We start from the raw sequence: 14,913 nt of genomic DNA, 5'->3' as shown, positions 1-14,913 counted from the left end.
CTGCTAAGAGAAACAGGCACAGCCAAACCAACAAGGGGTTAATGTAAGATAAAAAAAAACTCAGGGAGGTTTGATACGTCTTGAAGTTGAACATTAATTCCACCTTAAAGCAGCTATAGACTCCCTGGAATCCCAGCCTGGCATCCTGTATCTCCAGTGCAGGTGATGAAGGTTGATTTAGGTGATGAAGAGTCTGGCAACAGCTGGGTCTAAAGAGCCCACAAGGAATACAAGGCTACAAGGACGGGCTGGTTACAGCAGAGTAAACACTATGAGCCTTAGGGAAAAGAAAGAGAACACCACATTTATGGGTTTTCATTAACACTAAACTGACTCTGAAATGCTCATGTGTGTTTTACTCACAGAGGTGTTTGGTTTGCCCTGGGGATCACCTGAGAGGCAGAGACAGATGGAGATGAATCAGTCAGAGATACAGTAAAGAGTGTGTAGATCAGTGTGTATCTGCAGTAACTGAGACAGATAGAGTTAAACCAGTCAGAGTAAGATAAATATCAGTAGAGTAAAGAGTGTGTAGATCAGTGTGTATCTGCAGTAACTGAGACATATAGAGTTGTATCAGTCAGAGTAAGATAAACATCTATAGAGTAAAGAGTGTGTAGATCAGTGTGTATCTGCAGTAATCCACTCACCTGACCTCATCCTGTAAATGACTGCAACTATGATCACAGCCACAAACAGACTGATAGTGGTAGCAACTCTAACAGCCACATGGACCACTGCGAGAGAGAGAGAGAGAGAGAGATAGAGAGAGAGAGAGAGAAGGAGAGAGAGAGAGAGAGAGATGGTGACAGAGAGAGAGAGAGAGAGAGGGAGAGAAAGGCACAAATAAGAGACTGCATAATAACATCTTTTCAGCTGGATCACAGATAATGATGGTATATAAAATGACAAACACTAGATTGTGTTAATCAAGTTAATGAGTTGAAATGGAGTGGAAGATACAGAGAGAGAAATAAAACAAATGGGGCAAAAAGAGAGAGACAATGAGAGACGGCATTATATAGAGAATGACATAGAGAATGACAGCATGTAAGAATAGAAATGTGTGAAATGTAGATGAATGTAGATGAAATGTAGATCTGGAACGTAAATCTAATCAGATAAATGTCAATCATTATTGTCAACAAGCTGTTGATGAAGCTGTAGAAGCACTTGGCAACTTCACACAAAAGCCCAAATGAATCCAGTCATCTTTGTATCCCAGCTGTAGGAGACTACAGGCAGAGGTGCCTTTCCTAACTGAGCTCAAAGGTGTAGTGATGCAGGTGTGAGCAGCATGGTTATATGAGTGCATATAGCGGTGTTTCTGTCTTACTAACACACAGACACACACACACACACACACACACACACACACAGACTCACTCACTCACACACACACACACAGACACACACACACACACACACACACACACACACACAGACACACACACACACACACACAGACACACACACACACACACACACACACACACAGACTCAGTCACTCACTCACACACACACACACACACACACACACACACACACACACACACACACACACACACACACACACACACACACACACACACACACACACACACACACTGCCTTACCTGAGGAGTGGGATGATGAGCAGGAGTCTGATGAGGTGCCACAGATACAATAATTTATTTCAGAGCTAAATACATTAATGGTATGTGACAGAACCTTCACATCTTTTCCATACTTCTTTTGTTGAGTGAAATTAAAAAAGAGTTATCTTCTCAAACCTATCACTCTGATGATGTGATAATAATTATTGAGACTGAGGGGATCATGGTCTTCATGCTGTACCTGATGGGCCTGAGGTTGAATTTGAGGAAGCAGTGGTGACACCTGTGTGATTAAACAATGTACATGTGTAACTCATCACAATAATTATATTCACTCCTGATGAAACAGTGTAAATTGAATAACCGTTAATTCAAAATGCAAAGCAGTGGCATTTACTGCATGACAGTTACAAAACTACTAGACCAGTACACATGGAAGATCATGCATTCCCTTAAAACAGGTTCACATTCAGGACATAAATATCATCAGGAATAGTGGGCTTTAAAAACTGGATGACTTTAGGATGATGAGAATAAGTAGCCTGATATAAACAGACACAAATTCACTTCAGGAAAACTGAGTGAGCGAAAACTGAGCCAGGAGCTTCAGTTATGCAGAGAACATCGGCTACTTCAGACAACAGGTTCAGTTTATCATGCAAACAGCAGTATTTAATATAATATTCGTCTTATCATTTCTAACCTTTCACTCTGATGGTGTGGGAGACAGAAGTCTTAATCTGCCCTCCTGCAGTCAGTTGGCATGTGTGAGTATGAACAGGGTTTGGACCTCTGAGCTCCTCAGTCAGTGTGATGGAACAGGGAAGTGGGGCAACTGGGGTTTTGATCTGGCAATTCTGAATGTTCTCCAGCTTTTTTATTTTCTCATCTGCCCAGCTCAGACTAAATCCGTTATCTACTCCATCCCAGTTATCAGGTGTGTGCAGGACGCACTGGAGAGTCACAGTACTGTTTGCCTCCATCTCAGTCTCACTGGGGGAAGCAGTGACTACAGGAGAAAATTACATCATCACACTACATCAGATTTAGCATACAGCAGACACCTGCTTTTCAAAACACTCATGAGTATTTAAGTTTTCTTTAAAGAGGACTTTTACCTTTAAACATCACTAAGGAAAGGAATTATTTGCACATTTATTTAATTATTTAGGAAATATTTACATTCATCAGACACTTTTATCCTTTTATCCAAAGCAACTTGCAGTGTAGGGCAGATATATAATTTCCCTCTGATCAGTATGTGTGCTCCCAGGGTATCAAACGCATGGCTTAGCTACCAGTAGAGCTACAGGTACTTTAATGGAGTTTTGTCTATAACTGGTGAGCTAATCCACTGAAAGCCAACCTTTCCTTGCAAACAGCAACTACAGCAGAGATGGTACTAAGAAAAGCAAACTAGCTTGCATACTGATTTAAGTGAGTTTGTCTCCTTCACATGATCATATAAGATGAAAATGAATTTGACTATGTCATTAAGAATAGGTTACATAAAAAACCTTAAAAAAAATAGTTAAAAACTGAAGGATACCTTATAGTACTGACGAAATATATTCAACAAAATCCATTTGAATTCAGTTACTGAGCCCCTGAGGGCCTGAAAACAACAACAAATAAAACAACAATAACACCTACCCTGAAGAACAGACAGATAAACATCCTCACTGTTACAGGTGTAGACTCCAGCATCCTCAGTGGTGACATCAGTAATGTGGAGAGAACAGTCAGAGCCCAGACTCAGTCTCCTAGCTCTGTGAGGGAATGCAGTATAACTGATCTTTCCCTTGATGACCACTTCTCCAATAGCTTTAGGGCCAGCATAAATCCATTCAGTAGAAGAGCAGTCTGGAGGAACCTCTTTATTGCAGGGAAGAGTGGCATCCCCACCCACACTGGAGAAGACAGTGGGAATCCATCCTTGGACACCTGAATGATGAATGAAATCACATCAGTCAAAGCTAATGCTAAGACTAAGAGATATTGTGCACATCCTGTAGAGTGTCAAATGGGGTGTAAAAATAACAACTGGCTGATTTTGTTGCAGAACATATAAATTCAACAACACAAAGAACCAGTGAACTCTGGTGTTGGAAGTGGGGTATAACAACACCATGAAACATCATCATAGTATAAAACATCACACAGCATGGTGACACTAAGGATAACAAGATACCCACATTCTTCAGCAAACCCATTTTCAGAACAGCTACAGGAGACTCCATTCAACTCTCTCATACAGGCCAGAGTAAAACATCACACAGCATGGACTCAAACACAACATACCAGTTAAGAGTATCATAAAATCATGCATTCATTGTAGTGTGAATCTTAATTCATAGTATGTTGCAATAATAAGTGAATAATATTGAACAGTGCAATTAAGCCTTGGTGTTGCACAAGGTTGGTTAAATGGGATCTAATCAAATTAATGAATGTACGTATATCAATGTGTGTGTGTGTGAGTGTGTGTGTGTGTAAGTGTAAGTCTTTCAATGTGTGTGTGTGTGTGTGTGAGAATGTGAGTGTGTAAATATGTGTGTGTGTGTGTGTGTGTGTTTGTGTGGGTGTGTGTGTGTGAATATTTGTGTTTGTGAAAGAGTTTGTGAATGTGTGTGGGAGAGAGTGTGAGTGTGTGTGTGTGTGTGTGAGCGTGTGTGAATGTGTGTGTTTGAAAATGAGTGTGTGTGTCTGTGTGTCTGTGTGTGTGTGTGTGTGTGTGTGTGTGTGTGTGTGTGTGTGTGAATGTGTGTGTCTGCATACGGTGTTTTACGTAATTTAGTCCAACCACAGAAGCCAAAAGACAAAACTTTTGATGATATCGTGAGAATTCTGATGGAACATTATGAACCCAAGCCCTTGGTCGTTGCCGAACGTTTTAGGTTTCGAAAATGTGCTCAGAAGAAAAATGAAAGTGTTAGCAAGTTTGCTGCAGAGTTAAAGCAGTTGGCTGCACGGTGTGATTTCGGAGACAAGCTTAATGAAGCTCTGCGCGATGGCTTTGTCAGTGGGATTTATGACGAGGCTTGCCAACGCAAACTGCTTGCTATGGATGGACTGACTTTTGCGAGGGCCCTTGAGGTCGCGCTCAACATGGAGACAGCCCACTGAGATGTGCGACAGTTGAGACACACCGATGATGCAGCCGTTTCTGTTCACAAGGTAAACCAGAAGCACAAACCTCAACCAGCACAGGCAGAGTGCTACAGATGTAAAGGCAAAAATCATAGCGCAAATGAATGCTACTTTAGGAATTCTAAATGCCATAAATGTGATAAGCTTGGACATATCCAGAAAGCGTGTAGGGCTAGTGAGCCAGCACGTGAAAAAAGGGGGAAGCAGAGACCAAGCAATCACCAAGGCACTAGCTATGTTCATGCTGAAGATGAGACAGGGGCTGAAACAGTGCTTAGTGTAAATGAGGCAGAGAAACATGCATTTAAAGTGAAATTTGAAGTGAACAAGGAAGATGTTCTAATGGAAATAGACACAGGAGCAGCTGTCAGCATTATTTCAGAGACCGTGTACAAAAAGTCATTTGCACGTGTACCATTAAAGAGCAGCAATGTTGCACTGAAAACGTATACAGGCCAGGCTATTCCAGTGAAAGGACCGTTCTTAGCCAGAGTGGCTTATGGAGACCAGTCTGCTGACTTGCCACTAATCGTAGTAAAAGGAAATGGCCCTTCACTCTGTGGTAGGAACTGGCTCGAAAAAATTAAATTGGACTGGAAAACGATTAAAATGGTCAGTGAAAACACAAAGACACCCAAGTCAATTCCTGACGTGCTAGCAAAATACAGTCAGGTGTTCAAGGACGAGCTTGGAACATTAAAAGACATTAAAGCAACAATTTCAGTGAAGCCTGACGCCACTCCAAGATTTCATAAAGCCCGTCCCCTGCCATTTGCTATGAAGGCGCGAGTGGAAGAAGCGCTAGGACGACTTGAGAGAGAGAATGTCATCTCCCCATTAAAGCACAGTGAGTGGGCGGCTCCAGTAGTTCCTGTGGTCAAGCGGGATGGCACAATCCGCTTGTGCGGCGACTACAAGGTAACTGTGAACCAGGCTACCAACACTGACACATACCCACTGCCACGTATCGAAGAAGTTCTGGCAACACTCAGTGGTGGGAAGTTGTTTTCAAAAATAGACTTAGCCTCAGCCTACCAGCAGGTACTGCTTGATGAAGATTCAAAGAAATACACAGCAATAAACACTCACAAGGGACTATTCGTCTACAACCGCCTTTGTTTTGGCGTGAACTCTGCTGTCAGTATTTTCCAGAGGATTATGGAGAACATCATGAAGGACCTCAATGTTGTTGTTTACCTTGATGATCTCCTAGTGATGGGAAAAGACGACGCCCAGCATCTTCGGAACCTGGACAGAGTTCTGCAGCGGTTGCAAGAAAATGGACTGAGAGTGAAAAAGTCAAAATGTGAGTTTGGCCGGACTCGGATCGAGTACCGTGGCCACGTGCTGGATGAAAAAGGTGTGTATCCATCTAAAGACAAGGTCAGAGCTATACATGAGGCACCAGCACCCACAAATGTTAAAGAACTTCGAGCCTTCTTAGGGCTTGTGAACTACTATGGCTGTTTCGTGCCACAGCAGAGCACTGTGCTGGCACCCCTCTACAGACTCTTGAAAGAGCAAACCACCTGGAAATGGAGTAAAGCTGAACAGGACTCATTCAACAAATGTAAGGAACTTTTGACAAGTGATAAAGTGTTAGTGCATTATGAACAAGACTTACCACTTACCCTTGCATGTGATGCGTCAGCTTACGGAATAGGAGCCGTGATTCAGCACACAACACCCAATGGAGAAGAACATCCAATCGCCTATGCCTCTCGAACACTCTCTCCAGCAGAGAAGAAATATTCACAGATAGAGAAGGAGGCGTTGAGCCTAGTGTATGGTGTGAAAAAGTTTCACCAATACCTGTGGGGGCGACAGTTCAATTTGATCACCGACCACAGACCTCTATTGACACTGTTCGGGGAGCATAAGGGGCTTCCAACAATGGCGGCGGCGCGTATCCAGAGGTGGGCTATCGTGTTGTCAGCGTATGTGATAGGTGAAAATTCACCCTAGTTACCTCAGGACTCCGGAGCTGCATATAAGTATATTTATTAGACAAACAACAATTGCAATCGGGCTCACTCCCAGCACAAGGCTGAAAGTGAAGCAATGATAAACACATCGCACAAGGTTTATATAGACAGAAGTTGAGCATTCAGCAGGGAAAACCACGTGGTGGATTTCTCACGTCCGAGGCAAGGATGGAAGTTTTGCAAGGTTGGAAGAAGCACAGTTCGACCCTTCTTATCTCTTCTGGTCTAAACATGCTCTTGTACATATGCAGACTAAGTGGCACCTAATATTCTAAGTTACACACGCACACAGAAACACAGAAAAGCCATGTTTCTGTTTTCATAAGCACATGATTCATACAAGGAATTAATAATACAAGGCACTTGATTATTATATTCTTAAGTCATTAACAGTGTTTGGAAATTATCTCCATCAGTATGACTACCACATAGTCTACTGCCAGTCAGAAAAGCACGGTAACGCTGATGGGCTGTCCCGTGTCCCTCTCACTGAACGCAAGACAGATTGCCACAGCAACAAGAAAAGACAGAGAGCTTTCACAGCTGCACAGGTACATTATGGAAGGATGGCCAAAAGAAATTCCAGATGAAATGAGGATGTATCACAAGAAGAGAGATGAACTGTCTGTTGAACAAGGTTGTGTTCTATGGGGCACACGAGTGATTGCACCAGTGAAGCTGAGAACAGCAGTGCTCAAGGAGGTACACGGTGGGCATCCTGGCATTGTAAAGATGAAGTCAATAGCTAGACAATATGTCTGGTGGCCTAATATTGACATGCACATTGAAAAAGTCTGCAAAGAATGTGAAACCTGCCAACTAGAGCAACGCATGCCGTGTCAAAGCCCACTGCACCCATGGGAGTTCCCTGGGGATGTTTGGAAAAGACTCCACATTGACTTTGCAGGGCCATTCATGGGCAGTATGTTCATGATCGTGGTCGATGCATTTTCAAAGTGGCTGGAAGTGTACAAAATGATGCAGACAACTTCCACAGCCACAATCACAAGATTGAAAAGATTATTTGCATCCTATGGAGTCCCAGAGCAAATCATCACAGACAATGCAGCAACTTTCATGTCTGATGAATTTCAGCAGTTTACGAAGAGAAACGGAATTCTACACACAACAGGTGCTCCGAGACACCCTGCCACGAATGGCTTAGCAGAGAGATATGTCTCCACCTTCAAAGCTGGAATGAAAAAGCTGGCAAAGGATGATCTCAGTATCGAGGACAAAGTTTCTCACTTTTTGCTGTGGTATCGTACTACCCCCAACAGCACAACGGGTGAGTCACCAGCAGATTTGTTCTTAAAGAGACATATCAGAACCAGACTGGACTTCCTGAAGCCAAGCATCAGAGAAAGGGTGAGAAGAAAGCAGTATCGTCAGAAGGAAGAACATGACCAGCATGCTGCGGAGAGACAGTTTGATATGGATGAACAGGTATATCTGCGTAACACAGCAGGAGAAAAGCCTAGATGGATTCCAGGAGTGATAAGACAACAAACTGGACCTGTGTCATACAGGGTACAAGGTGAGAGTACTGAACAAGTGTACCGGCGTCACGGAGACCAGCTCAGACCACGCAGCACTCCAGAGACTTCAGAGCTACAGCCTGATGAAGACACAAGTCCACCAGCGGAGCAGGTAAAGGAGTGTGCCAGAACAGCGCCCACAACATCAGAGCAGGTACAGCTGCCTGAACCACCTGACCCTGTTCCAGTGGCTTTGCGGCGCTCAGAGCGGACTACTAGGCGTCCAGAGCGTTACCAGGACTGAATGTGGTAATAAGAAGCTCTAAAGACTGATTGAAACTTGAGTTGTTTGTTTTGATAACTTGATTACTGATGCTAGTTTATTTAATGTTTAAGTTGAAATAAGAAGTCAACAGCAGTCAGTGAGTTAAAAGACCAAAGTTAAGTTAGGTTAAATTGATACTCATAGCAATAATGACTAAGGTACTTTTGTGGTGGAATGTGTTAAGTTACCTTTAATCTAAAAGGGGAGGTAATGTGATGTACTGATTGGATCATATCACTTTAATGATTAATGCGCACTGCGCAAGCTCATGTATACGTTAGTTGAACGTTACCTGCCTTAATGGATGCTGTGTTGAGTTACAGTTCTCAGTAAATATCAACGTGTGTAATACGACCGTCTCGTTATTAATACACCACACGTATAATAAAATCATGCATTCATTGTAGTGTGAATCTTAATTCATAGTATGTTGCAAGAATAAGTGAATAATATTGAACAGTGCAATTAAGCCTTGGTGTTGCACAAGGTTGATTAAATGGGATCTAATCAAATTAATGAATTATTTGTGTGTCATTGTGTGTGTGTGCGAGTGTGTGTGTGTGTAAGTGGAAGTCTTTCAATGTGTGTGTGTGTGTGAGAATGTGAGTGTGTAAATATATGTGTGTGTGTTTGTGTGTGTGTGAACGTGTGTGAATATGTGTGTTTGTGAAAGAGTGTGTGAATGTGTGTGGGAGAGAGTGTGTGTGTGTGTGTGTGTGTGTGTGTGTGAATGTGTGTGTTTGAGAATGAGTGTGTGTGTGTGTGTGACTGCATGTCTGGGAATGCGCGTGCATCTGTTTGTGTGAATGGGAATGTACGTGTGTGTGAGTTTGTCAGTGAGAGAGAAGGTGTGTGTGAGTGTGTATCTAACTGTGAGAGAGTGTGAGTGTGTGTGTGTGTGTGTGAGTGAGAGTGAGAGAGAGAGAGAGAAAGAGAGAATGTGTTTAAGGGCGTGTGCATGTGTAGACCTGTCCAAGTGCATGTTTGTGTTTTGGTAAGTTAAGCTTTAGGCAGCTGCACAATACCACTCTATATACATGGCAGTGGTGGTCCTAAATTATAAACAAGAATAAATGCTTCATAGAAAACAAGCCTACATAAAACTCTTTGCTCCTGCCTCCTCATATTTTCAGGCAGCATCTTCATAAACAGCATTAGCTTAACAATTAACCTATGTCATGTGTCCAAGTAATTTGAAGACAGGCTAATATTTATATATAGTGCCCTTGCTACATTACAGTTTATCTCAGTATACCACAATATCAAGTGTAACATACTATCCAACAGAGCACAAGATCACATTGATGCATGAAACCTCTCCTCTATTTCCTCTATCCCCAAGATTTTCACTGTTTATCTTTCCTGTCTTGTTTTTAGTGTCAGGTGTAGTGCATCATAGTGTATGATCTCAAACAAACTGTCAGAGACCTAAACACAGACTTGAACACACAACAAGTTTGTTAAATTCACTTAGCCTAAGAAAAGTCCTCCTTCATGTAAGTTCTGTAGCTGATTTCCTTCTGCAGCTTTATCTTAGTGCTAAACCAACCCACATGCTATGGCTACGGTGGCTTGTATTTCACATTCAAATCCATTGCAACTTTAGTGAACTAATAGTAGTGTTGGTATGAATGGCAGTGTTACAGCAGGTGTACCACTGGAAGTGCGGTTGATTGTCATAGTAACGTTAATTCCCTGTAACTCACCCATGTGGTCCTGACTCAGGCAGATCAGCAACACCATCAGAGCACAGGGGATGGATGCCATCTTCCTCTCCTGTTGATTCCACTCCTCGTTTTCTTTGTCTTCTGTGTGTTTGTACAGAGCTGGAAACTGAATGTGACTTTAGGCTCAGTGTCAGTCTTCCTTCTCTGTGTGTTTCCTCTAAATGCAGCTATGTGATGTGTGTGTGTGTTTGTGTGTGACGGAGTTCAACCCTTCCTGTTCCTCCTGTGGTGTTTTTGGTTCTAAGAACTAATAGCAGAATAAATTAATTTACACCAGCAAATCAGCAACACCAAAACCAAACATGCTACTGGTGGTAGTTCTGAAAGCACATCATCACTCTGTAGGATCTGTGTACTAGTGTGTGTGTGTGTGTGTGTGTTCCTTTATGTGAGGAGTAACTGGGCCCAAAAGCTGAATTTGACTGATGGTGTTGTGCTATGGTGTACATCTCCTGAAGTTCTTTTGAGCATCTTAAACCACGGTATACTACGACTCCAGTACTATACTGACACCAGTGTGTACAGTGTGTGTGTGTGTGTCCCATGATGTAGGGTGCAAGTTTAAGCCCAGTGCTTCTGTGCTCATCATGACACAGGTTACATTGGTGCTGTAGACCCAGAATGGGAGTGTGGTTTCTTAAGAGTTAAAGAACCAAAGTGACCTGCACTGTGAGAAGCACAGAAGCGCTCGACGCAAACTTGAATCCTTGAACACAGGAGGTTGCCACGCCAGCAAGCAGGCTAATAGCCATGGATGATAGCGTCTCTTATTAGCATGTCGGGGAGTGAGGATTACTCTGTGCACAGCTCTGTACCTGCAGACCTGTGTTATACTAATGTGACCTGGGGGGTGTTTGGTAGTAAACATTCCATGATCTTTTACTGAAACCTTTGAAAGCTGCACAAAAAGTAGAACCCTTTGCTTACAATTACCTGCACTCTCCTCACACAAAAATGGCTAACAAAGGGAGTCTTAGAAAAAGAAAGAAGGCGGAATAATGAGCTGATCACAAGTCAGGGTCATCTATGTCCTTCAGTCTGCTTCTGTGGTCTGTTGCTCGTTTGAGCTCACTGGGGTGTTAGGAGGAAATCACACATTTTATTCATTGTTTATTCATGGGATCTGAAAAAAGGAGAGAAAATGTGCACACACACACACCACACACAGATACACACACAAACACACACACACACACACACACACACACACTCAAACACTGTACACAGATACACACACACCACACACAGTCACACACACACACACACACATTGTACACACTGGTGTCAGTATAGTACTGGAGTCGTAGTAGACCGTGGTTTAAGATGCTGAACATCAGGAGATGTACACCACAGCACAACACCATCAGTCAGATTCAGGATTTGGTCCCAGTTACTCCTCACATAAGGGAACACACACACACACACACACACACACACACACACACACACACACTAGTGCACAGATCCTACTGTGATGATGTGAAGTGTCACCAACACAGCACAGAACAGTTTGGCTCAAGCTTGAACCCTTGGACACAGGAGGTGGGCATGCTAGCAAAAATGTAAACCTGGAATGTAAACCTCACTACCCGACGCGCTAATAAGAGACACAATCATCCATGGCTTTTAGCCTGCTTGCTAGCAGGCCCACCTCCGAGTTTTAGCCCTTGACACAGGCATCAGCATGTGGTTGATGTCTGGGTGTGAGAGAGCCTGAGAAAAAGACTTGACGAAGTGAACTTGTGGCGGTGCATTTTACCACCAGTTTATGAGCCACCTCCCATGATGTAGGGTGCAAGTTTAAGCCCAGTGCTTCTGTGCTCATCAAGACACAGGTAACATTGGTGCTGTAGGCCCAGAATAGGAGAGTGGTTTCAAAGGGGGAGTTCAGAGCTGTGTAGTCAGTGCCGCCGCTCCCATAACGCGCACTACGCGCTGTGCGAAGGGCACCAACTCCTGTGGGGGCACCAAAAAATAGGCAACTGAAAAATCATCATAGTTATAATAATTATAATGCTGATATTATTTCATATATAATAATATTAGGCATCGTTTAGGCATGTATATCACAAAACAGGCAGAACAAGAGATATATTTAATTGCTCAAAAAAGGTTACGCTGAAATCTTCCATTTAAATCGTTTGTTATTAAAAGTTTCCTTAGCTAGCTAACCATAGCCTTAGCTAGATAACCATAGCAACCAGGAATCACAACTTTAGCTGCAAAGTTATGGATCTGACAAGAGGTAAATAGCGCCCCCTCTTGACCCATCTAAAACAATGTTAAAACTGTGGCCAGGCAGTGAACTGCAACCAGTCTTAGTTACATAGTGCCCCTGTAGCATGCCCACCTCCCATGATGTAGGGTGCAAGTTTAAGCCCAGTGCTTCTGTGCTCATCATGACACAGGTTACATTGGTGCTGTAGACCCAGAATGGGAGTGTGGTTTCTTAAGGCTCAGAGTTCAGAGCCCTGTAGTGGGTAAACGTCAGTCCCCAGCACCTTAAGAGATGTTCTAATGTAACCAGTTTTAGTGTCTTTTCTACAGACATCAGCATGTCATATGTGTTCAGCAAAGCACTTGGGTCTGCATGTCATACACTGCATCTCATCGTAATCAATAAGAGACTGTTCTACTAAAGATCAGATTAATGATAGACAACCATAAAGGACATTCACACTGATTCATTTCTCGTCTCAATTGTGTGTGTGTGTGTGTTTGTTTGTGTGTGTGAGAGAGAGAGAGAGAGAGAGAGAGAGAGAGAGGGAGAGAGAGAGAGATAGAAAGATTGTGCATGTGTGTGTGTGTGTGTTGATTGGCTGGAATAGGGTGTGTGTGTGTGTGTGTGACACCTACATCTCCAGTGTGAAGTTCACAGACATTAATACAGTAACTGCCCACTCCCCTCATCTAAAGACATCTAATTACAAGAATACACAGGTGTGAGACTGCAGCTTTATTCACAGCGCGGTGTAAAGTTACAAACAACACAAGGTTCACATAGCACATGCCTGCCTAAAAGATGTCTCCTTAGTCCTGATTATATATCCCTCGTGTTACTCTTTAGAAGCAAAAGTTAAGTGACATTCATAGGAACACAGGTACAGAAAAAGAAGAGCATTTCAATGGGAAAAGAAAACGTATCTCAACTAAGCACATTAAAACTCAAAATTATCCCACAACTTCCTCATGAAAGTACGTACAGTATAATAGAAACAGTCACAGCCAAACAAAAAAAGGGATTAATGTAAGATAATAAAAAAAAATAATTGAGGTTTCAGGCATCCTGTAGCTCCAGTGCAGTTGATGGAGGCTACAAGGACTGGCTGGTTGAAGCAGAGTGAACACTATGAGCCTTAGGGAAAAGAAAGAGAACACCACATTTATGGGTTTCCATTAACACCAAACTGACTCTGAAATGCTCATGTGTGTTTTACTCACAGAGGTGTTTGGTTTGCCCTGGGGATCACCTGAGAGGCAGAGACATGGACATGAATCAGTCAGAGATACAGTAAAGCAGAGGTCTTCAACCGGGGGTCCGCGACCCCCAGGGGGTCCGCGGAGGTACTGCAGGGGGTCCGCCAAATGATTTCATCTGAAGCATTTTTTCCCTCTTCCAAAAATTTACAACGTCCAAAAGACTACATAAACATAAACAGAACGTAAAAATTGCTTTCTATTCCTTAAAAATAATACATAGGCTACCCATGAGTCTTCACGCGATCATTTGATCATAATGGCAACATACGCATTTTTAGCTACATTTAGCTATCTGGTGCCAAAAGACGTTACCTGCCCTAACCATACAATTTGAAATAATTGATCGTTTTGTAATTTCTCGGAACAAAAGCTCCTCGTCAGACACCACTGATGGTGGTTCAGATGATCTACCTTCAGAGGATGCCAACATGAACAGCCAAAAGCGCAAACGGGAGAAGACACGTAAATATTCAGAGAATTATCTGAAGTTTGCCTTCACCTACAAAGAGACCGATGGTGAAGAATTAGCTGTGTGCGTGGTTTGCTCTTCCGTGCAATCAAACGAAACTATTAAACCATCAAAGCTGCAACGACACTCAAAGACAACCCATGCTCACTTGAAAGAAAAAAACATTTAATATTTCCCGTTTAAAATCTTTTGAGGTCCAGCAGACCTTGATGAGACAATCAGCCAAAGTGTGCGAGCTAGCTTTAAAAGCCTCTGATCAAGTTGCATTACGTGTCGCTCAGACCATCAGCCATACATAATTGCGGAAAGTTTAATATTGCCAACAGCAATACAACATATGTGCAAAACAATGTTTGGGAAGGATGAGTATGTAAAAAAACTGAAAAGCATCCCAATGCTATTGATGAATTGGCAGCTGATGTGAGGGCACTACTAGTCGCAAAACTTCCGAAGGCAGATTATTTTGCACTACAATTAGATGAATCCACCGATCTGTCAAACGACGCTCAGCCTTTAGCTTTTTTGTGATTTGTCGACCAAAATGAGATGCAGGAGGAATTTCGATTCTGTAAGCAGCCGCCTGGAGGTAAAAAAAGTTCAGAGATTTTCAAAGTGATCGACAATTTTTTCCGTGAACATGATATACCCTGGCCAAAATGTGTCGCGATGTGCACAGACGGTGCAAGAGCCATGTATGACGCACT

At 42.8% G+C, this 14,913-nt stretch overlaps 1 protein-coding gene across 1 annotated transcript; it reads right to left on the bottom strand.

The window, feature by feature from the left end:
• Nucleotides 1–2,293: 2,293 nt before the first annotated feature.
• LOC116219852 lies at nt 2,294–10,644 on the bottom strand. Its single transcript, XM_031563806.2, has 3 exons — nt 10,240–10,644; nt 3,249–3,539; nt 2,294–2,604 (listed from the first exon to the last, which is right to left on the bottom strand). The coding sequence occupies exons 1-3, from the start codon at nt 10,298–10,300 to the stop codon at nt 2,294–2,296; spliced, it is 663 nt and encodes a 220-aa protein (XP_031419666.1). The 5' UTR covers nt 10,301–10,644.
• Nucleotides 10,645–14,913: the final 4,269 nt, after the last annotated feature.

This window comes from Clupea harengus, chromosome 26, assembly GCF_900700415.2.
Source record: "Clupea harengus chromosome 26, Ch_v2.0.2, whole genome shotgun sequence".
NCBI classification, from domain to species: Eukaryota; Metazoa; Chordata; class Actinopteri; order Clupeiformes; family Clupeidae; genus Clupea; species Clupea harengus.
Note: the sequence above shows the minus strand (reverse complement) of the source record. Positions and strands in the feature narration are given on the sequence as shown.